This window comes from Lynx rufus, unplaced genomic scaffold (assembly GCF_022079265.1).
Source record: "Lynx rufus isolate CCGP_SWC_20201006 ecotype Redwood Valley unplaced genomic scaffold, mLynRuf1.p SCAF_5, whole genome shotgun sequence".
NCBI lineage: Eukaryota > Metazoa > Chordata > Mammalia > Carnivora > Felidae > Lynx > Lynx rufus.
Window position 1 is genome coordinate 124304657 of NW_025814867.1, and position 25596 is coordinate 124330252.

Sequence of the window (25596 nt, forward strand, 5' to 3'; positions counted from 1 at the left end):
TGTTTGTTGGCCCAGGTGCCTGGGTGACTCAGTTGGGTAAGTGCCCGACTCTTGATGTTGGCTCAGGTCTGGATCTCATGGTTTGTAAGACTGAGCCCCATGTCAGGCTCTGTGCTGACAACGTGAACACTGCTTGGGATTCTCTCCTTCTCTCTCTGCCCCTCCCCCACTTTCTTTCTCTCTCTCTCCTCTCAAAAATCAATAAAAATTAATTAAAAATTTAAAAAAAAAAGGTTGCTGGATGATATGACCGGATTGAATATGGTGAATGAGGGAAAGGTGGAAATCAAGTTACAGGACATAACATTCAATATTATGTCATTTATTTTAAGACACACACAAGCATATACACCACACACAGCTTTTTGTTTCCATAAATAAAAATAAATAATGTATAAATATATGTGTATGAAGTATATATTAATGTACTGAAGTGTGTGTGTGTGTGTGTGTGTGTGTGTGTGTGTGTGTGTGTAGTAGTAGTAGTAGGTATTGAAGAAGAACCACCTGACTTTTGAGTGTACTATCTTAGGGAAAGAGGGGGTCTTTGGTAAGTATCAATTAAGTTATTTAAGTTGGGCTTAATCACCCAAACAACTATTATAACATCTAGTACAGGAAAACAGGACAATAAAGAGAATCATAGATGACTCTTATAGATGAATCTCATAGATTTAATCAGAGATGATTAAAAAAAAATTGTATCATTTAAAATTATGATCATGCTACTCTTGTGGAATATTTGGGGATATTCATTCGGTTAGGATAAATAATAATGACTAAAGAAATGAATTATTAGCCAACATTTAGTACATACTTTAAGATGAACAGTATCACTATTGTAGTTTTAAAAATGCACGTTAAATGTAACTATAAAACAATGATTAGTTTTGGTAACTATTTGTTTAATGCACATATTGAGTTTCTCCTATGTGCCTGATCCACTACTAGAGCTGGAGAGATATCTACCTTATTACTTTTTTATTGCTATTTCTGTATCTAGCTTTTATTGTTTTACTTGATTGATAATGAAATCTAGTTCATTCATTTCTTTGGGAACCTATTTAATAGGAGGAATTTAGAGAGAAAACATGTACATAGAGATAGGATGAAGCGATGTACATATGACCTTCATTGATACTGAGTGTCCACCTGATATCAGAGAACTGGGTCCACATAGTACAAGGTAGGACAGCAGTTTCCATAAATGAGGAGATCTCCTTACTGTGAATAGAGACCAGGGGCAGGCACAGAGAAAGCAAATAGTTCTCTATCTGATTCAAAGGGTTTGTATATGGACAAATGGCCAGTGATCAAGAGAGGATAGAGGGAGCTTAGTCTGTTAAAAAAAAAAAAATAAAAAAGTGGCACAGTGGCCTTGCCCTCTAGTGATAGGGGAAGAGTGTAATGGGAAAAGACGGCAGAGCCTTGCAGGCTCTGTTAGGAGGTAGTTAAAAGTGACAGAAACATTTTAATGATTTTGTTTCAAATTTTAGAGTTTTTGAAGCTGATCAGTACAGTAGTTAAAAAAAAACATGATTATTCACTTTGTTTGACTTTAGATAAATGACTATTAAATTAGAAGCCAGAAAACCTGGTAATAGTAAGTGGTTTCAATGTGCTTTATTTTAATGGAATTGCCTTAATGGAAGTCAGATTTATTCTTGAACATGTTAAACCTCCATATAACTTGCCAGTATTTTCCTGAAATTGGCTCTCTGATTTCTGAAATGGGAGTGGGGAAAGATGTGAAAATTGATGGCCTCAAGCTTTTTAAAATCCAAATTGAAACTTGTACTACAAAGAGGGAAGTTTAACCTGAGAGTTTATGCCTATATCAGCATGACACAGAGCAGCAATTGAAGTTTTCTTACACCCCACAGATCTAATAAACACATTGGTTCATTTAAAAGTGATTCAATTTTCTTGGATTTGGGATTTCAGAAAAGAAGGAGCGTAGCCTAATGAATTATGTGTTATGTGTGTTATAAATGTAGATATCACACATAGAGGTCTATTTTAGATGCTATTTGTGTGTAGGTAGGGATAATTAGGCATTTTGTGAATCTCCAGATTAACAGCCTATTGAACATTTTAGAAAATCAGCTTTAAGCAGTGATACTTTTTTTGAAGTAAGCTCTACACCCAACATGGGGCTTGAACTCACAACTCTGAAATCCAGAGCAAGCTGTACCGAGTGAGTCAGCCAGGTACCCCTTGAATGGTGATATTTAATTGTATATTTCAGATTAATTATATTTTTACATATATTTATATAATATACACATATATACTTTTTAAAACCTTACAGTTTTGTAACTTTTCTCTTTATGTGTATATTATCTATAATTAATACATAATTAAATATTATCATTCATAAAAATGTGATCTTCTGAAATATGTTTATTATATAAGTTACACATATTTTTAGAGTTTAGAACATAAAGGAGAAAATCAAGATCTATTCTTCAAATACGAGTAAACACATTCATGTTTCTTTTAATTAATACAATTTTGCTTTTAATTCTTCATAATTTAGTTAGTGATACCTATTATTTGAAAAGATTAATAAAAAGGAGTTACTTAGATGTTTGTGCTTCTGAATCATTTCTATTTCTTGGTAAATAGAGATAATTTTTTATAATCTTAGTGTATAATGAAGTCTTATTAAAGGAATTCTCTTTATGTTCACTTGCAAAATAAAAATAAATGATAGACGCATGTAATAAGTGCTGTAACAGATACACGTTTAGGCTACTTGTGGGTTGTTCAGAGGGGTAATGCTCACTCTTCCTAGGTGCACAAGTCAGCTGTGGCCATAGTAATGCTGTGTAACACACTATCCCAAATTCGATGTGTAACAACAGTAACATTTATTTGTCACGCATGTATTTATGGATTTTCTAGGGTGGCTGTGGTTTTTAGGGGTCTAGATATACTTAGGGAAAATGATGGGGTAGCAATCAAGATGTTTTTTGGTGGGGGATGAGGCTGCTGATGAGGGACGGGGGAATTGTTGCAAAGCATTATCAAAATTCATTGTGTAAAAGGGGCAAAAGAAAAAAAAAGTGCCAAGATTGCTATAGCAACATTTCCCTGTTCCTGACTCCATGATGAAAGTTACTCCAGGCTGAATGAGACCTCTAGATCCATGATGCTTTCTGACATGATTAGATCTGTTTGATGTCTGCTCTGGACCCCTTGATCTAGGCTCTCCAATCACTATCTTCCTGAAAGTTTCTTTTTCTTTGAATACTGGCCTTCTACCACACTTGCCCTGTAAATCTGCATCCAACTGTCTGATTTCTCTGCTCCTGCACACCTTGTAGGCCCCAGGGGGAAAATCTCTCTCTCTCTCTCTCTTGCTGTCACTCTCTTTTAATTCTACAGTTGTCTTCCATATGGCTATACACAGAGGGTAATGCTAGGATTATTGTTGACAGTTAGCATTGAATTAGTCTAAAGAGCAGCCTGAATCATGTGCTCTATCAGTTGCTTGACTGGGAATGGTGACTTGTTTGGGCATTGTGGTCCAGAGTGCCCTGTGTTTGACAGACTGATGCATCTCTTTCTCTGATAACTGCCACAGACCTGCCTAACAGTTTCAAGGTTTGAAAACATATACTGTTGAGCTTTCTATTAATTAAAAAATCCACATGCAGAAGTTATTTCTTAAAGCATAAGATTCCAAAAGAATAGCTTTAATGCATAGTACAAACAAAATCTAGTTAAGAGCGCAATGTGTGTTATGCAGATTTCTAATGGAGAGACAAGCTGGATGGGGTCCAGATGGTTTATGAATGTCCTACAGAGTAAGAGTACACACAGAAGCAGTAGTCAAACTAACATGGATTCAAATCCTAGCTCTGTCATTTAATAGCTGTGGGACTTTGGCTTTATTGTTCTCCCTCTTTTTTAGCTTGTTTCCTCATCCATCAGATGAAATCTGTACTACTTTATAGGACTGTTGAGGTAATTGAATTATATATTGAATGTCAGGCTCTGAGGACAACCCATAACTACTGTTGCTGCCCTCAGTGTCACCGAGTCATCCTATTTTTTGTTAATGTAATGACTTTTATTACTTCTTCTATCACAATAAAACCCTCCATCCCTGTATCATTTGTGACAGCCTCTGCTCAAACCATTTTTTTTTTAAGAGAGTGGGTTTTATGATAGTTTTATAGATTTCTTTTCCTTATAGGACTCTTCTAGAGTCCAGCATAAGTTCTAACATCAGCAGCAGATTGTATGTTTACGTTGGTAATCACCCATAAATCTGCTAGTCTGGGCTCCAGGAGAAGATATACTTATTTCCCCCCCATCTTCTAATATGGTCAAGTTGTTTATCTTTGCAAAGCCTTGAAATATTTAATCATTTTCTCTTCAGAGAAGGCTTCAACTGTCCAGCTTGACTCTTTATTCTACTTATTGACCAAGCTATCTTCTCAGCATTAAATTTTTATATATGTCTCCCTGCATGGTCTTTCCCTTTACGATATCTCTGATACAATCTGATTTTAGTGTAGGGCAAAAGCTCAGTAGAAATGAGCAGATAAAGGCTACCTGACCTTTAAAATATTTTCTTATTTTTTAACAGCTTTATTGAGATAGAATTCACATACTATACAACTTAACTATTTAAAGCATACAATTCCATGGTTTTTAGTGTATTGAAAATAGTGTTGTGCAACCATAGCCACAGTCAATTTTAGAAAATTTTCATCACCCAAAAAGCTCTATACCCTACAAGTATCATCTCACAATATTCCCATCCCTTCCCTAGCCCCAGGCAACCAATACTTTATATAAATTTGCCTACCCTGGATATTTCACACAAGGGAAATTATATGTGGTCTTTTGTGACTGGCTTCTTACACTTGGCATAATGTTTTCAAGGTTCCATGTTGTCACATGTATAAGTACTTCATTCCTTTTTATGGCCGAGTAACATTCTATTGAATGGATATGCAAAATTTTCTTTATCCATTTATTAGTTAATGGATATGTGTGTGTTTACCTTTAACTATCATGGGTAATGCTGCTATGAACATTCATATACAAGTTTTTGTATGGATGTATGCTTTTATTTCTCTTGGGTATATAACTATGAGTGGAATTTTTGAGTCAAATAGTAACTATATCTTTGTGTCTTTAGCTTTTTGAGGAACTTTCAAACTCTTTTACATTTCCACCGGCAGTGAATGGGGTTTGCAATTTTCCCACACCCTCACCAATAAATATTATCCTTGGTTTTGACTGTCGTCACCCCACTGTGAATGAAGTGATATCTTATTGTGGTTTTGATTTTCATTTTCCTAATGACGTTGAACATCATTACATGTGCTTATTGGCCATTTCTATGCCTTCCTTGTAAAAAGATCTATTTATATCCTTTGCTCATTTAAGAAGTTTGGTTATTTGTCTTTTTATTATTAAGTTCTAAATATTCTTTGCATATTTTAGACTTAAGTCCCTTGTTAGATATATGATTTGCAAATCTTTTCTCCCATTCTGTGAGTTGTCTTTTCACTTTCCTGATAGTGTCCTTTGACACATAAAATTTTTAATTTTGGAGAAATACAATTTACCATTTTTTTTTTTGTTACTCATATTTGTGGTGCCATGTTTAAGAACTGGGTCACAAAGATTTACTCATTTGTTTTCTTCTATGAACTTTATAGTTTTCACTCTTATATTTAAGTCTTTGATTCATTTTGAATTAGTTTTGTGCATGTTTTGGAGTAGGGGTCCAAATATATTCTATAGTGTGTAGAGATGCAGTTGTCCTAGTACTATCCATTGAAAAGACTATTCTTTTTTCTTTGAATGATCTTAGTCTCCTTTGTCAAAAATCAGTTGATCACAGACACCTGGGTTGTAACATTGCTAGCTATATTAGTAAATATTATTTTACATTCACTGGTGTATTTTCATAGGTGGTTATAGGGTTCAGAGGAAAACTTTAGAATTGCTTGTCTGATTACTGTAGACCTCTGACGTGCACTCCCCTGCCCCCAGAGTCCAGTTTAGGTAGAATATCTTGAGATAAAAGATTAAATTTTAAGGTGTAGAGGAGATTCCTAAATTCAAATCTGTGCTGAAGCCAGGGAAGTCAGAAATGGATTAAGTTGTGACCCATAGTGATAAACATATAAAAGTGAGCTGGAGTGTGTGTTCTATGAGAGCCTCCCTACTCAGCTTCCGATATTTGTTGACATGGAGGGATACAGTTCAATGTACTGGTCAATTAAAACATAATTGAGGGCCATTCTTGGCCCATGGAATGCTGTTGCTGCCTCTGATGATTGATCATATTGCATTAGTATTTTTCTTCCATTATTTCCCTTTCCTATTTTGTCTTTTTTTTCTTTTCTTTTTTAATATGAAATTTATTGTCAAATTGGCTTCCATATATTGGCACCCAGTGCTCATCCCAATGAGCACCCAGGTGATATTTTGTCTTTTCTATGTTCTTTCTTAAGCAAATATTGTACCCCTTCATAGCTTTAACTATTTAACTATTAATGTCTCCCTGCTTTACTATCACTTAAAGATTATAAAATAAAAGGATAGTCAAGTACAGACCAAAACCAAACCCAGGTAAAATGGCATAGAAATCAATAATAGGAGTCACAGCAAAGATAAATGCCATTACCCTTAGGTCCCAAGTAACAATTATTCTTGGTCAAGTATAGATGGCAAGAGTTGCTAGAAATTGAATAGGTTTTCAAACCCAATTGCCATGATAGAATTCAGTGTACTCTTAACTTGTACTGAATCAAATAAACTAAAAATAAATTGAAACTTTAAAACAAATTACATATTTTCAAGGATATGGAATATCAACAAAGGTAGAACATATATCAGAACACTTTTTAGAACTGAGTGTTTTTAGAACTTGAGTGGTGGGCTCTAAGTGAAGCAGTAATTGGTGAGGAGGGGACCCATCCCAGCTAGGCAGGGGAACTTCAAGCAGAGCAACTTTGCTTTCACATGTTTTATGTAGTTTTCATGGAGTTTTCCATAAAATCTATTTTGAGATAACTGAATGGTTTATATTACTAAAAATAAATAGATTGGTAAATAAATCACTGGAGTGATTACCACTGTATTAGGCCATAAAGTACACCGCATTATTTCATTTCAATAAAACTAGAAATAAATGACAAAGCTTGAAAGAAAATATAACACCCACCACTCAGTTCCTCCCAAGTAACAATAAGAGAAAAGAATAATCAAAAGTTTTAATTACAGCCTGTTTTTAAAAGAAATGAAGACACTGTATCAAAAGCTATCTGTTGTAGCTAGGACAGTTGTGAGAGGCAACTTTTCTCATGCCTTTTCCTCATCTGATCCACAGAACACAGAAAATGATTCAAATGCCTATTTTCTAAATTCTCCTGAGTATGGTCATAATGAGTACTATTCCAGATGTATTGAAGAGAATTTAGTTTGTTGTATACAGTGGATCCTTTGGGCATTAGGGCCTCATTCTCTTAGTAATCCCTGCCTGAGTGAGGCTGGCATGCCTTGTTAAAATTATAATCCCTAGTGTTGATGAGGATAGGAGTAGTTAAGCATACTCATATGCTGCTGGTGGAAATATGAACTGGAAATGTCTATCTAGAAAGTAGTTTTTATTAATCTAATTTAGAACCATAAATAAATAAAATACTTACAACCCATTGTTTGATAAGATCACTTTTCATAATTGACAACAAGGAAAGAGATTTAGGCAAGTATTTGTGCACAGAAACTTCACACCATTAGTTTTTAAATTTTTACTATGGAAATTTCTTGGTATATAGAAAAGTAAAGCTTTGTCTTAGTCTCTTGGGCTGCTGCAACAGAATAGACTGAGTGGCTTGTAAACAACAGAAATTTATTTCTCATAGTTCTGGACGCTAGGTAGTCCAAGATCAAGACATTAACAGATTTGGTGTTTAGTGCCTCTTTTATAAAGGCACTAAACCCATTGATGAGGGCTCTACCCTCATGGCCTAGTTACCTTCCCAAGGCCCCACCACCAAATACCAGTACATAGGTTCATTTATTTCAGTTTCTACTTTAAGGGATTTTTTTCTTATTATCCCCCTTTTTGACAATAAGTTTTTTTAATTATTTGAGTTGCTTACCTCATTTTGTAGTCAAAAATATAATACCGTAAACTACTCATCAGTATTATTCCTTCCCATATACATAATCGCTTCTATTCATTTTTTGGGATTATATTTTCATACTTTTGAAAATCACAAGAAACTACACATATTCAGTTTTATCATCCTCTTTCTTTCACAAAATGTGTCATAATATACCTTTCCTGTAATTAGAATTAAAGAAACATGATTAATTCTAATGAAGTCACTTTTGTCATGCATGTTTTGATTATGGAGCCCTTTTCTTCTGTGCATACCTTTAAAAACAGTTCAGTGAGTGAAGCTCTAGATTATTTGATTTGTTCTCTAATTTCCAGAAAGCTCCACAGGACTGAACATTGTTCCTTATAATAAGGTATTAATATTCAATTGGTTCTGAAGTTAGAGGCATTCTGACTTACTCTAGATTTTGTTTTTGAAAAGCACAGGTAACCTAAACTAATATGTGTTAAGAGCATTTCTCCTAAGAAATAAATGCTGGAGGACTTAATAAGATTATTCCCAGGGTACCAGCTGCAAGCAGAATTTGAAGAATGATGATTCCCAGCTACCCAACTAAGGGAAGAATTACCTGGAGGAGAAAAAAAACAAAGGACATCTCCTGGAGGAGAAAAAAACAAAGGAGAGGAGATCTCAAAGGAGATCTGACAGGGGTGTATGTCAGAAAGGACTACTGTCTTCCACCTACAGAGGCTATGTATTCCTCTCATAATCCTAGGTAAAGGCAATGCCATGGCAAGTTTCAGTTCTCAACATTATGACTTCTTGGGAACAGAGTAGATGCTTTCTTGGCATGAGAGAAGTCCCTAGAACTTCCATTTGACAAACTAACTTTGCATAAATCTACATAAACTTTGCATGATACAAAGCTTGAAATAATTAAATAACATTGTATGATGATGAAGAGTGTTTAGTTGCTTTAAGGAGGTCATATTCCAAATATTGAACAACTGTAATGACGTAAGTGTATAACTGTTATGCACTCAGATGGGAAGTGACTGAAATCTGCCATACAGGTCAGTAGTGGCTTTGTATTAGCTTTACCTGCTGCATTCACCAGGGATCTTAAGTCACTGCTGTGTGAAGTCTACGCGTCAGGGATTGGCCTAAATGTGGACCATGTTCTTCAGCACACTGACATCCGCATCAAAGGTGTAAGGCTCTACACGGTAAGTTGGAATGATTTCAACCATGCATAAGGAAATTTTGTGTGAAACTCAAGAACTCTATAGCAATGAGGTGCATAGTGCTGATGAAGAGAAATACTTTACTATGGGTTAAAGAGTTTGGGAATATTTGAAGGAGGTTGACATTTAAGAATTTTATGTGAGGATTATTACATCAGAAAAAGAAAGGTTGTTGGGTTTGAAATAAATATAGAGTTAGTGAGCCTGATGCAGTGACCTTAAGTTAATGTTTGGCTGCCTGTGCCGAACGTGTGTTTGCAGTTCATATTAAACTATGCATCACACATTGTTTCTTTTCCATATCTCGATTTAAATTTAGTCTGCTTGTTTTGAGTCTATGGACAAATAGAATCTTTTGCATTATCAAATATGATGGTAAATTTTAGCCAGTTAATAATAAAATACCTATTAAACTGTTTGCTTTAAAAACGTGTCAGGTTATCATAACTTGATAAATATTAAGTGTCCTAGAAAATGTTATAATGCAATAATTTATGCAGGCAGGAAACATGATCTTAAAATTTTACCAAAATTAGAACAATTAAACAAATTGTTTTGGGTGTTTCTAATCCTTGAACTTGGCAGTGTCTGTCTACATTATGGAAGGAAATGAGGCATAGAAAGAAAAATGAGTTAATATGTTAGCATTTTAAAATTTTAATGCTACTTTTCTAGATAAAAGATTCCAAATTTTTATTCATGGTCAGTGAACAGTGGGGCAAACATTTTAACCAAGCAATCTCTTGATGAGAATATTATAGAAAAAATTATATGTAGACATTAATAACAGTATATTGAATAATGGTCTTAATATATGTTATCTTTTCACATTTAAATTTGTTAATTTTTGTTCCCTGACAATACATTAAAATTCCTTAATATGTTAGGGTCGCCTGGATGGCTCAGTTGGTTGAGTGTTTGACTTCAGCTCAAGTCACAATCTCACGGTTTGTGAGTTCGAGCCCCACGTCGGGCTCTGTGCTGACAGCTCAGAGCCTGGAGCCTCCTTTGGATTTTGTCTCCCGCTCTCTCTGCCCCTCCCCTGCTCACACTCTGTCTCTCTCTCCCTCAAAACTGAATAAACTTAAAAAAAATTTTTTTTTAAGGTCCTTAATATGTTAGCTCTGTTCCATAATCTTTATCTCACTAGTCTTCTTTCTGGGCTTTACAACCCTATTTATTTCCAAATCTTAAATCCTAAATTTCATGTGAGTAATACTAATTTTGAAGGATTATTAATGACATTTCCTATTTCAGAATTTCCTTGACCTATTGATTTAGAGCATTATTTGGTAGTCCATAAACTTAATTTAATCTAGAAAATCACTCACAAAGCTAGGAGTAGAACACAACTGAACATACCTACTGAACCAGGCAGTTGTTTTGAATATAGTCCCTAAGCCAGTAGCATCAACATCACCTGGGAACTTGTTGGAAATACAAAGTATTAGGCCATACTTCAAATCTACTGAATCAAAAACTCTGTTTTAATAAACCCAGGTAATTCTGGTTATGAGCTAAAGTTTGAGAACCACTGAATCACTGAACTGCAAAACTCTCAAAGTTAGTTCTGTGCTTGATAGAGCAGCAAATAATTGTCCAATGTGGTAATGGGATATTTTTGGTCCTATCCTGAAGCCTACATAGGGATACAAACCATTTGCTTAAATAAAGTTGATTCCATCTTGTGTACTCCGAATATAAACCTTGCAAGATTAAAATGAGAAAAGTTTAAAAAAAAAAAAAATAAAATAAAATGAGAAAAGTTTGAGTAATCTGGTTCTAAAACTATCTCTGGTGTGGCTTAGAATCATTTATCATTCTTGTTGTTGCTATTATTTTCAGTTATGTTTAGGAATAAAGTCTCCTGACTCATTTCACAAAAGGAAATATTTTCCTAAAATTTGTCTTCCAGCCTCTGTTATTTTTGCCTTCTGTATTTTTGTGAAGCAAATTCAATTTACAAATAAAATATTCAATTTTATTTAAAGTTTTTAGGGGCGCCTGGGTGGCGCAGTCGGTTAAGCGTCCGACTTCAGCCAGGTCACGATCTCGCGGTCCGTGAGTTCGAGCCCCGCATCGGGCTCTGGGCTGATGGCTCAGAGCCTGGAGCCTGTTTCTGATTCTGTGTCTCCCTCTCTCTCTGCCCCTCCCCCGTTCATGCTCTGTCTCTCTCTGTCCCAAAAATAAATAAATGTTGAAAAAAAAAAATTAAAAAAAAAATAAAGTTTTTATATTGGTCATTTGATATTTACATTTTATTTATTTACTTTTAATTTTATTTATTTATTTTAATTTTTTAATTAATTTATTTTTAATTTGTGTACTTTCACAGTTGGTTCCTTCAGTTATTCCTAGATGTACCTTAATGTTGGTTCCTTCTTTCTTAACTAAGTGTTAGGTCCAAATCCATTTTTTTTATTATTCTTTTTCTTGGCCTTAGATCTATTTCTGGAGAAAAACATCTTATTAGCTATTTTGGAAAACCCATTTTAGGGAGTAACAGTCTTTCATATGCGTGTTATAGTATGGAAGTGGGAAGTATTATTGGTGTCCATGTTTCCAATGGAAAAGAAGCCACACTAATGAAGGAGATGAGTGAGGAAAATTCAGGGCTAACAGTAATTGGAGAAAGAGTCAAGAAAATGACAGACTCATCTGACTCAGTGGTGTGGCGCAAGAGGAATTTGTGTGGAGAATTGTCTGATGAAAACATCTCAAGTTGTTTCATGCATGCATGCTTTGTAAACTTTCCTCTCTTTCCCATATGAAATGTTTAGATATATTCTACATTGCTTACGGCGGTTGGTGGCATGGATTTTCTTTGGGGGCATATGTGAAGATGCTCTAAATTTTGCTTTGAAGGGTGGGTTTGGCAAGAAAAATGTAACTGCAATAAAATAAGCACCTGAGTTTCCATGAGTTGGAGGGGTGCTAATAACATGAAACCCTTGAAGATGACAGAACAAGTTTTTTTTTTTTCACAATGTAGAATTACAAATAATCAGCATGTGCTTTAGAAGATTTATATCTCTAAGATACTATATAAGGAAAATGTGTATCAGTAAAAGTATTTTTCTTTATACAAATATTAATACTTGTTTAATGAGATCTTAAAACTTAAGTGAGTGCAAGTTGAAGAACTAGTTCAATGGAAATTCAAAAAGTAATATTCAAAAGCACGTTGATTTTCACATTACTGAAAACAGCTTTTACATAAATCTGCATTTGTAAATTACCCATATAATTGAAGATTCACTTTCAAAATTATAAAATCTTATTTGTAGTTGAGTTTTTAGTGACTCTCCATTGTAAATTCTATTATTCATTTTGGTGTACTCTTACTTAATTTAACTTTTTCTTCAGATATGACTGTCATTCTGAACACTAATTTTGAGTTTGGCATTGAGCGGGGCCGATATTAAGCATTCAGTTCATATTTAAGGAATGAATGAATGAACTAATGAACTGTACCCTTTATTTTCAGATCTAACTAACCAGGAAAAGATCTGCTGCTTGTCTTAAGTTTATTAATTGTCTTAAGTGATTAGCTTAAAAAGAAATTCAGTAAATGTGTGAAGTGTTACAGTACCCAGATATTCATATTTCAAGCTTTTTTTTTTCCCGAATTATGCCCTGAATTCTTTGCTTTGGTAAAGGAATGTCACACTGTATGTAGGTCAGATGGATTTGAGATTTTAAGAACAGGAAACTATAAGAACACAGAGCCTGTTGAGCTGGTTTTTTTTAATTATAAACGACCTTAAGACATTTTCAGAATGTCTTCATGATGAGAAGTAGGGAAATGTTTAGAAAGATCTTTATTTAAACACTGTTTCTTACACCCACTCTATCCCCAACCAACATTCAGACTGGCTGGAGGTGAGATATTTAGAACTGTTGTGGTGAAAGCGTTGGTGTTGTAGAGAAGGAAATCATGGCAAAAAACAAGCTTCCTGATGTTTTTATTACTTTCTTCATTGAGAATCTAATGTCCTAGCACCATAGTGCATGGCATCACAGTGCTGTTTATTTTTTTTTTAGAACTATGAAATAATTTAGATAGAAACAAATAGGACCTACCTTAAGATACAGAATGTTACAGATATTATTGAAGCTTCCTGTGTTCACTTTCCTTTACCCAGTGGAAATCCCCCGTAGAATTTGATGTTTAACATTCTCATTTTCCTTTTGATATTTTTTTATATGCACATGTATCTATAAATGTTATATAATACTCTTCTGCGTATTTTTGAACTTCATTTAAATGGTATTCTTCCATACCATTTTAAAATTAATTTTTATGCTTTATTTGCTATATATATTTGCTCTGTTCCATTTAGTTTATATTGTTGTATAGCATTTCATTGTTTAATTATAACAACATATTTACTCATTCTATGTCTGACTTACATTTTGATAGCTTCCATTTTTTGCTAGTCTAAACAGTTCTTCACTGAACATTTGTGAATGCTATCTCGTGCATATTTCTCTAAGCTATTACCTAGGTGGGGGTAGGATTGCTGGACTTTTAAATGAACGTATCTTCAACTTTGTTGTATAATGCCAAGTTGTTTATCAATTTATACGCTCAGTTGCAGCATTATTTTATATCCTTGCTGACTATCTGTTATTTTCAAACTCTAAGTTTTGCTAATCCGGTGGGTGGTAAATGGCGTCTCACTGTTCTTTTAATTTGTGTTTCCCTAATTATGAGTGAGCTTGAGCATTATTACATGTTTCTTGGCCTGTTGTGTGTCCTCTGCTGAGTGTTTTTGTCATTTTTATAGACATTTAGAGAGTTATAGACATTTTTCTTATACTTTGGATGTTCTCTTTTTCTTGGTATATTCATTATAAATGTATTCTCCCAGTTGGCAGTTTGTCGTGTCATTCTGTCTATCCATCCGTCTGTGAAGATACATTTATAATTTTGCTGGTTGAATTTATCAGGCTTGTTCTTAATGTTTGTTTTTTTTTTTGTATATTGTTTAAAAAAAAAAACAGTTTTTAAACCTGAGATTATAAATATATTTTTCTGTATTTTCTTGTAAGCATTTTGCAGTTTTGCCTATCATGTTGAAATATCAATCCGTGCTCAAATGATTCTTGGGCATAATATTAGGTAGAGATCTATTTTTCTTTTTTTTTTTTTTTCATAAGGGTAGCCAATTGTCCCAGTACCACTTACTGAACAGTGTGTCCTTTACTTACTGATTTTGTTTCCATGTGTGCATGTGTCTGTTGTTGTTCATTTTGACTTTCTTCCAGGATCAGCAATCTACCTTTCTTCTGCCCCCTATATTTTACAACCTTTTAAACTTAATTCTGTCATACACTTGTGGATTTTGATATATGTAATATGATTTTAATTATTTTTCATCATTTTTATTCTGCTATAATATGTATCTTGTCTAATCACCAAGAATGCATTTCTGTCTTTTCATGTTAACTCCCTTTGTTGATGGTTTTTCTTAGAAAAGATCCCATCATTTTCTTTTACATTCTATTTATTGATAGAATTGGAAGAACAATTGAAAAAGTTGTAATCTTTAATTTTAAGATGCAAAAGGGAAACTTTCAAATACATTCCTTAAAAATAAATTAAAAATAACCTACTTTTTTCTAAAAGGTTAATAGAGTATTTTGCTTAACACCTTAGAAAACTTAACATTTTTTAGGCAATTTAATTCTGCACAAGTAGGCAGCATATTATGCTTTGTTTGAAATCCATTAAATATTAGTCTTACCATGCTGTTGCTAACTGATCTTCTTTATTTTTTTTTAGATGATTGGAATCCATTTTCATATCCATACAAGAAACTGGATTATGGAAAGTGGGAGCTTTATATCCCACCAAAGCAGAATAAATCTCAAATTGTACCTCATGGATCCAAATTAAAGGTACTTTCTACCCTCCTGTTTTTATGTGAACTTACTTTCTTTTTGTTCTGTTTTCAAAGTTTGATTGAAAATATTAGAATGTAAACTGATGCATGATAATTATGGGAGAAACAGTCTGAATATTCAAATAGAGGAAAATTTATGAGAAGTCATCAACACATTGTGTTATATTGGAACTGTATGTTTGGTAAGGTACTAAACTTATTAACTATTATTATCAACTTTGGAAACTATATGTAAGGAGTGATTGAGTAATTACAGAAGTCTAACTTGAAAAAAAGAAAGTTTGATACAAAAATGAAAACTGTCTTCAAAGCAGCAAATGTAGAGAATTTTTACCTGTAAAGAGAGTCTTGATAAAATTGATTTTATGATGAGCCACATGAATGTGGGAGGCAATCCTGTGTGTTGGAGATCTATGCATTTGGGGGACATGATTTTCCTGGTGGTTCTTCTTTCTGGTCTTGAACATCAAGGCTCTTGTTTCTCCTGTTCTTCTGTATTAAGGTTACCTGGATTGGCCTAGGGACCTCCTTGTCAGAGGCAGACTGAGTGTCTGCCTAACTGCTTTGCCTAACTGTATGTTTCTGTATTCAGGGTTTACAGAACCCACACAGCTCTCCTCTCTTGTCGCCTCAAGGGAAGCTGGAAGGATGGGTCTGATAGCCTGGATTACAGATTTCAGGCGTTTGGTTATATAACTCCTCTAACATTTACTTGAGTTTATCCCATGCTAATAAAATTATATAATGTTTCCATGTCCCCTTATTTCTTTCCCTTCTTTGGACATATGATTGCATTCAAAGCATTTATCATGACAAATCCTATGACTAAATTATTATTTTATTTTATTTTTTATTTTTTTTCAACGTTTATTTATTTTTGGGACAAAGAGAGACAGAGCATGAACGGGGGAGGGGCAGAGAGAGAGGGAGACACAGAATCGGAAACAGGCTCCAGGCTCTGAGCTGTCAGCACAGAGCCCAACGCGCAACTCGAACTCCCGGACCGTGAGATCGTGACCTGGCTGAAGTCGGACACTTAACCGACTGCGCCACCCAGGCGCCCCTAAATTATTATTTTTATTGGTGTTCGTTATTTAACAATATTAACTCAGTTAAAGTAAAACCAAAATATATTGTGTAGTTGTTTTGCAGTTTTGTTTTGTTTTGGTTTGGTTTTTTGGTCGTCTTTTTATTTTATTTCTCTTACAAATCATGAAATTGTAAGTATATCAGAAAATTACTGAAATATTGCCACACATAATATAGTTACCAGAAGAGTGTATTGCCTAGAATAAAGAGACTTTTTAACATGGGATAGCAGCCAAGGTTCTTCTTAATCTATAGTGAAAAGGAGACAAAGTAGCTACTGTATACAATAAGAGAGATTTACATTTAATATAAATAATCCCTTCCAAGTCAGTATAAACTCCACAAGAATAGGGGCCTATGCTGTTTTGTTTCCTAATACTGTCTATTCTTAATTCTTGGAACAGTGCTTGGCACAGAGCAAGCACTCAAGAAGTATTTATTAAATATTAGAGCCACTTTTAGGCCCAGTCCTTGAAAGAATAAGCCAAAGAGCTTGATTCCTGTGTAGTTATGTGGCCTGATTTTAGAAAACTCTGAGGCAAGGCAACTGTTATACTGGTGTCATTGTCACTTTAGGTCCTATTGACATTTGTTTTTTTATTTTTAAGAACTGAACTTATTAATTTTTTTTTCCTTTTTAAATTTGTTGGCCTCTTAAATTTGAAAACTTTATGAGTTCTGACACCTTACCTACTTCTTGTGTTAAATGGTGACTGAATTAATTTTGACAAGTCGTTTTTATACATGGGGAAAAGTAATTGATTACCGAGAATGAATATTGATACATACAAGCAATAAATGGTAAACATTTGCCTTTCCCATCCAGCTCCAAATCCGTTATACTTTTTGCTATGATCTGAATGTCTGTATCCTCCCAAGAAAACATATGTTGAAATCCTAATGCTTGATGTGATGGTACTAGTCAGTAGGGCTTTGGAGGTGCTTCAGTCATGAGGGGGCAGCCCTCTGAATGGGATTACTGCCCTTATGAAAGGGGCTCCAGAGAGATCCCTAGTCCTTCCATCATGTGAAGATGTAGGAAGTCTGCAACCCTAAAGACGGCCCTCACCCGTCCAGCCTGACACCCTGATCTCAAACTTCCAACTTCCAGAACTGTGAGGATTCTATTTCTCTTAGGTGTAGGCCACCCAGTCTGTGGTATTTTGCTATAGCAGCCGAAGCAGGTTAGGATGCTTTGTCCAGGATGCTATGTACTATACTATTCTTTCAAAAATTTAATTGACTTTGATGAGATGAAATGATCCTATGATTAAAAAAAAAAAAAAAAAAACAATTGTAGAGGTACCTGGGTGGCTCAGTCAGTTAAGCATTGGACTCTTGATTTTAGCTCAGGTTATGATCTCCTGGTTCATGGGTTCAAACCCTTGTTGGTCTCTGAGCTGTCGGCACAGAGCCTGCTTGGGATTCTCTGTCTCCCTGTCTCTCTGCCCCTGCGTTGCTTGTGTGCACATGTTCTCTCTCTGTGTGTCTCTCTCTCAAAAATAAATAAATAAAAGTAGCTTTTACCTTTTCACTTGGCTTTGAAAATCAGCATCTAATGTAAATAAATGTTCAACAAGTATCAAGTAAACTGTTGTGGAATCTTTCTTCATTATTATTCTCTTAAAATTTCAGTGAAGATAATTAACTGGAAATTTAGGTCCAAAATATTACTCATAGTATTTAGATGTTTCAAATGGTGAGGAAACATTTAGATGGTGTTATAATGTCAATATGGTGATATAATTAGTTTTTTATTTATGGGAAATGATGTATCAAATTTTCTTTGGAGGAGGGGTTAAGTTCTCTATTAAAAATCAACTAACTTGAGGTTTTTGGCCTTTCTATCTGAAGTATCCCTAGATAGTCTATCTTGGTAATTAAAATTCTTGTTTTAAATTGAACTTGAAAATTTATTTCAGTTCACAAGGGATTGACCTTTATAACTCACTTGAGGATGTTTCTCTTATGAATTATCTGGTAACCATTAACAAAAAAGAAATGTTACCTACCATTGAGATAATAGCTTTGTTTTCTCTGTAAAACATTTTTCAATTGAATGCTTTGGAAGAAAATACTAACTGCTTATGTGGTCATGTAAATGTCTCCTTTCTATGTTTGTGAATTTACCAAATAGAAAATATTTAAAAATATATATATAAGGCTGGGGCGCCTGGGTGACTCAGTCGGTTGAGCATCCGACTTCAGCTCAGGTCATGATCTCATGGTCCATGAGTTCGAGCCCTGCATTGGGCTCTCTGCTGACAGCTCAGAGCCTGGAGCCTGCTTCAGATGCTGTGTTTCCTTCTCTCTCTGCACCTCCCCTGCTCATACTCTGTCTCTCTCTCTCTCTCAAAAATAAATAAACATTACAAAAAATTAAAAAAAAAATTAATATAAGGCTAATTAAACTTTCAAGACTCTAGAGATATAAGGAAAGAGTAGAAGACTGCATTCCTGAACAATGTTTTTTGTTTGTTTGTTTATTTTTCCAAAAGGCTGTTTTCAAAGTTGAGCATACAGGGGATTCACTCCAGAGTTCAAAGGAGAGTGGGATGAGGGGGCCTAGTAGCATCCAAAGTAACAGCCAGGTAACAACCCTGCCTAAGCCATAAGGAATAAAGAATCAGTTACTGGAACACAGAAAAAGAGTTGGCCATCTTGAGAGAAGCACTGAGCTTTGGTGAGACACATAGTTTATCCATGGCAACCTTACAGGGAAGGAGCCAGGGAATAAGGAAACAAATACGCTCATGTCTCATTCTTCTCCTTCTCTCTGACCTCCTAACTGGGGCTACACATTGACCAAACCCAATGAGAAACCAGTATTCTGGAGAATATGGTCCACATGAGTCAGCATCCTGGGGCAGAGAGCTAGGTGAGAAGTGGATCTGTCCATAGTAGTAAAAAGTAGTTCAGGAGGTCAGTAAAGACCTCAGGTCAAGAAAAAATAAGAGATCAGGGAAAGTAATTCTGGAAGGTGGGGTCCAGTGAAGAATTCTTGTTCTTTTCTTCTGATTCCCATTTTCTTTTCTCATTCCTTTTTTTTTTTTTTAATTAAGAAAAAATTATTTTTGAGAGAGAGAGTGAGCGAGCACATGCGCAAGTGTTAGAGGGTCAGAGAAAGGGGGACATAGGATCCAAATCAGACTCTGTGGACAGCAGCCAGCCTGATGTACGGCTTGAACTCATGAACCACGATATCATGACCTGAGCCACTGAAGTCAGACACTTAACTGAGCCACAGGGGTGCCTCTTCTTTTCTCATTCTAATTAATGCTCAAATGACTAGCAATGGCAATGAGAATTGTCTTCTCATTTTTTAGTGTTTAGGATGTTTGTGTATTTTAACTTTTCCTTCCCAGTCCATTACAAAATGAACTAGAACAGAAGTTTCTTGATCCTAGACCTTTAATATTTTCAGAGGATTCATGTGTTATTCAGCTTGGGATGTCAGAACAAAATACCATACATTGTGTGGCTTAACCAAAAGAATTTTATTTTCTCACAGTTCTGGAGGCTGGAAGTTCAGATCTGGGTTGGGTTCTGATGGAAGTTCTTTTCCTGGCTTGCATTTGACTGCCTTCTTGCTGTGTCCTCACATGGCTTTAATCCCATCATCGGGACCCCATGCCATGACCTCATTTAAACCTAATTATCTCCCAAATGCTCCATCTTTCAATACTATCACAGTGGGGATTAGGGTTCCAACATGTGAGGTTAGAGGGGAGCACAATTCAAAGCAGATCATAATGCTTTTCTAATTATATTAAGATGTTACTCAATGATTGGTAGAAAGGGGAATAAAACCCAACACCTATATTTGCAGTTTTCTTAGATAAGACACAATGAAAAAAAAAAAAAAAGAGATTGCTTTACATTCATATTTAATTTTATCCTCATAAAGTAATAACATGTGAGAAGGTATTGTTATTCTTATTTCCTACATAAGTACACTCACCTGTGGGTTTGAATTGAGGCTTGTCTCACAGCAAAGCCCATGCTCTTAACCATTATTTTACAATGCCTGTTAGGCTAAGGGTTCACAGAGAAAAGAAGGAAAAAAAAAAAGTGGTACACAGGAAATAAAACTGGAGTCTCTGATTTATCAAATCATCTTATACTATATTTGTATTTGCTTTTTTTGTGTGGAAACTATTATCCCCAATTTCAGGATGCTGTGAAAGAGAGTATTGAAGTGATCTTCTCTAAGAATAGAAAGGAGATACATAATTTGTAGAAGGTTTGGGTTTTAGGGGGTAAAATATAAGATTTGTTAAGTAAAGTGAAACTAATAATTGAGATCTGGAATGAGTTTACTAGACAGAAGGATGCCATTGAGTATGGGGCAAGGATGTGGTGTGAAATTAGTGAAAAATTAGTGAAAAATTTTTTGTACCTGAATATTTGCTTAAGAAGGAAGTGTTCATTTGTGCATGAATGCTCACCACTGCATTATTCAAATAGCCAAAAAGTAGAAATGTCCATCAACTTATCTACAGACGATGGTATATTATTTGGCCATGAAGTCCTGATACATGAATGAACCTTGAAAATGCTATGCTCAGTGAAAGAAGCCAGTCACAAAAGCCAAATTTTGTATGGTTTTGTTTTTATGAGCATCCAGAATAGACAAAAACGTAGAGACAGAATGTAGATTAGTGGTTGCCAAGAGCTGGGAGAGAATGGGGGTTGACTGCTAAGGAGTATACGGTTTCCTTTTAATGTGATGGAAATGTTCTGCAGTTAAGTCATGGTGATGTTTGCATACCATGAAACCTTGTGAATATACTAAAAACCACTGAATACTTTAAAGGGGTGAATGTGAATTATTTATCCGATACAATAAAAAAATATGTATTTATTAGTCTTTGTCCCAGTTCTTGGCATACAACTCCTAAAATCCTTGGGTGGGGGGTGGGGGAGGGAAGAAGGTAAATCTCATAAAGACTTTACCTTTCATTTCTGGAATATTTTCTTGTGTTATTTCTTTACCAATTTCCTTGTCCCCACAGTCTTTGTTCACTGTTTCAGGAATTTCTAATTCCTGGATATTGAGTCTCCTAAGTTTTCTTATCTTTTTCTATCAAGTTGCCCATCATTTTGTCTTTCTGTTCCACCTGGAGTAATTACTTTAGCTTTCAACTACTTTCATTTTAATAATCACATTTTTAACATTTCTAATAACATGTTTTTGTTCCCTCCCTTTTTCATAAATTCTGTTATTGTTAAATATCCAAATATACTTTTATCTTTTTGATAATATTAGATATTTTCTTTTAATTTTTCCTCGAGTATACTTGTATCTTTTTAATAATATTAGATATTTTGTTTTATTTTTTTCCTCAAGTTTGCTTCTTACTTCCTGACTTTCTTCTCTTATTTTTTTTCCCCCTAGATTTTATTTTCTTGGGTTTCTTTTAGTCTCTGTCTTTCATTTTGCAGGCTGTTTCCAAATGCCTGGTGATCCATGGCTATATAATCATATTTTAGAATGAGGCAGGAAAAAACTTTTGAAAATTCTGTGCACATGAACAGAGCTTTATTCATGGTAAGCTTCACTATTGGGTAGTAAGAAAGTGAGGCAGCCTTTAAATTGTTAACAGTAAGTGGTTTTTCTATGGGATCTCCCACCCCTCCTCACCCCTTAACTAAAGATGAATCTTCCAGTCCCCTACAGGGGGGGTGGATGGAAGGGGTGTGGAGTGTACCTGGTTCTTGGCATTCATGGATGAAGACAGGGAAAGTGGAGGAGGGTTCCACCTTGAAAGATGCTACTGAGACAATCTTCCTACTTTCAGTATGTGAGTCAGTTCTGTCATCTGCTGTACTCATTGTTTCTGGAGACTTCCTAGTTCATTGTTTTTTAGAGCATGAACCTCTAGTCTCCTGTTTGAGGGGTAAGAGGTGGTGTTTTGGAGGGATATACATTTATCTGTACAGGTTAGGGAGGTGTGCCCCAGACCCCACGCCCCCCTTATTTAGCACTGCATCTTACTTTCTTCCATAGTATTAGGAGCCCACAGATGCCGAGTCTCCTAGAGGTGCTGTGAAACAAGCTGACCAGCTGTATTCAGGTTCTTCTTCTGCAATACCCCATTTTAATTTTTTGCCTTGATTTTTAACCCTTAAGCTACTTTCTGTCTTTCAAAGTTTTGTTGAAATTACTGGTCTCTTGTTGCCTCCTTCTCTTTTAATACTTTTTGTGTTGCTTTGCTGTGATTTCAACAGGCATTTGTTAGGCTTGTCATTTTTAATTCATACCTCTAAACACCCGTTTTTAAATTAAAGAAGAATACAGTACCTCTGCTGGATAGAAGAATATTTTATAATTCTGGGGCCTTGGGGTCATTATATTCTCATGGTGTGCCATGATTATAAGATTTTGGTCAAACTGATTATTTCTTGCTTGTGATGTCTTTACATATTATTATACATGATAAAGATTTTCCTCTTTATGACCCACAGCAAATCCTCTACTCACTTCATTTGTTACCTGGTTCAACTTAATCAACCTTTAAGAACCTGAAACATCTAATTTGCGAGAGAATGCATAGTTAGAATTAGGTACTCCTTCCCTTACCACAAAGATTCTAATTCTTTGTGTTTTCAAAATACAATATGAATGTTAATAAACCTAAATAGCATACCAGGACATGGTCTTCCTCTGTAGATGAGAATAAAGACTTGTTAATTGATTCATTTTTCTTTTCTTTTTTTTTCCTGAAGTTCTCTAAAATGTTGATAGAAAACTCAAAATAAATGTGTAAATTTCCAGAGGAGTCTATTTGCCTATCTAAAGACTAACTCTGCTTGCCTAGAGCAGATGGGTGAGGTAGAAAGTGGGAGTGTTTTTTTCTACTTTGAGTTTGTTCCACATTAATTTCTTTATCAAATTTTGCTCTTTCTCTTTCTTACTATATTAGTTAATATATATTTTATTTCATGTTTTCTGCACATGACGTATTGTAGTGTCTTTCCAGATGTATGTGGAGAGACAAATGATAAAATGCCTGCACCTTGAGTTTATTGTCCATTTCGAGAAAACTCTCCATTAACAAATGGGTGGGCTTGAGCATTCTGTGGCTGGGAAGGAAGTAGAGGAATATGCTTATATTTTTTTGAGATGGTCGTGGCAGTAAAAGAGGAGTAAGTAAATGGCATATATGGTTGTTTCTCTTTTTTTCTTTGTTAGTGGTTTAGTTCTGTTCATTTTTGGCTAAATATTAATGGGGCCAAGAAGGAACCCAAGAGAGAACATGACAGGGAGAGAGGACAAAGAGTTAGAGATAAATTTGGGGGGAAGTGGACAGATGGAGAAGAATAAAGGTCACAGGTTTAATAGTCAGGGAATGATTATGGGAAGAGATGCATTTTAAGTTTGGGCTTGTGGGAGTTAATAGATGCAGATTAATGAATAGTTGTCTGGGGTCAATTAGAGAATAAAAGTATGTAAAGTCAAGCAAGATTTAGCAGGAATTAGCAGTTCTATATAGGAGACAGTGACCAGTTTGACTGATGAGAATATCATATGTATAGGGAGACTTAAAAAAAAAAAATGGAGAATCTCTTTGAGGAGATTATACGTTGAAAATGTACGGGATAACATAACTGCTAAACTTTTTTGCTTTTTTTTCTTTAATTCTGCTTTTTTTTTTTAAATCCATTTCTTAAAAATCTCAATAATTTTTGGGGGGCAACTGGGTGGCTCAGTTGGTTAAGCATCCAACTTCGGCTCAGGTCATGATCTCACAGTTTGTGAGTTCGAGCCCCATATTGGGCTCTGTGCTGACAGCTCAGAGCCTGGAGCCTGTTCTAGATTCTGTCTTCCTTTCTCTCTGCCCCTCCCCCACTCACACTCTGTCTCTGTCTCTCAAAAATAAATAAACATTTAAAAAAATTTTTTTAAATCTCAAATTTTAATAATGACCAACTTACTCTTTAACTCTGCCGCCCCCCATTTTGACCATTAGTGATCTTATTTTTCCCTCATAAATATTCATACTCTCTCTTCTATAACATGTAAAAATAACTTCATTTTCAATTAACAAAAATTTGCCACTATTAGTGGACCCTGAATATTTTCTCTTTTTTCTCTTGTATGGTAGGGATTCCTAGAGGGAAGAACCTACTGCCATATGCATGTGCTCTTTCCAGATCCCCACATTCCCTTCATTGGTTTCTATCCTCCCTTACTGTTAATAATAAAAAATAAAATAGTACAAATAACTGGGTGGTGGCACATTTAAACTTAAGACCTATGAATGAAGCAATGTAAATCTCCTCTACCATTAGAAATAATTTGAACTGTATATTTGTATCAGTATTTCATATAAATTGATGTGAGTTTCAAGTGTGTCATGACGTATGATAGGGTCTCAATCTTCTGCTGTTTCTGAGGGATCATTTCTAGTTATTCTGTTGGAAAAAAATACATCCATTTGCTGTATACTACCTGCCAACTCAAAACTTGTCATAAGTCATTGTTTTTGTAGTTTACTTGTTAACACTTTTTTCCTAAGCACATTCCATAGAAATTCTTTCAGCCATGGCTTGAGGTCTTATGTATTTTATATTCGTTAAGGATTAAAATTTCCTTATGGATATATAGATTCAGAGTTGTTTAGATGAACCTAAGGGAAGGTGAGGGGAAAGAGGGAAGCAAACCATAAGAGACTCTTAACTATAGAGAACAAACAGGGTTGATGGAGAGGAGGTGGGTGGTGGGATGGGCCAAATAGCTGATGGGTATTAAGGAGGGCACTTGTGTGTTATATGTAAGTGATGAATCATGAAATTCTATTCCTGAAACCAATATATGCTATATATTAACTAACTAGAACTTAAATAAAATTTTGAAAAAAAAAAAAATAGAATCGAAGTGGTTTGCTTTTAGCGTGTTGAAGACATTGATGCAGGTCTCTTATATCCAATGTTACTGATAAAAATCTTGATTATTTTATTCTCATTCCTGTGCATGTAATTGGCCTTTTCTCCTGGTAGTCACTTAGATTTCTTCTATATCCTTGCTATTGTAAAAATGCCACTACCATCTACGTTAACACATGGTTTTATTTCTTACTCTTTTCCTGAAATGGTCTTATCCTTGTAACTCATCTTCTTCGTGGTTCTCATTTTTTCCTCAGTCCATTTTCATATTATAGCTACAGTCATCATTCTAAGAGTTTAAATCTGCTCATATTATCTGCTTTAAACTTGTGATGAACTCTCCCAGTCCTTGATTTGGTTATA

General features: G+C 34.9%; 1 protein-coding gene across 2 annotated transcripts in view; it reads left to right on the forward strand.

The window, feature by feature from the left end:
- Window positions 1-25596, forward strand: part of GBE1 (1,4-alpha-glucan branching enzyme 1) — a 267247-nt gene that overhangs the window by 71402 nt on the left and 170249 nt on the right. For both annotated transcript variants that reach the window (XM_047099391.1, XM_047099389.1), the window contains exon 3: window positions 15135-15250. In XM_047099391.1, coding sequence (XP_046955347.1) covers window positions 15135-15250 — 116 coding nt within the window. The remainder of the gene's footprint in view (window positions 1-15134; window positions 15251-25596) is intronic.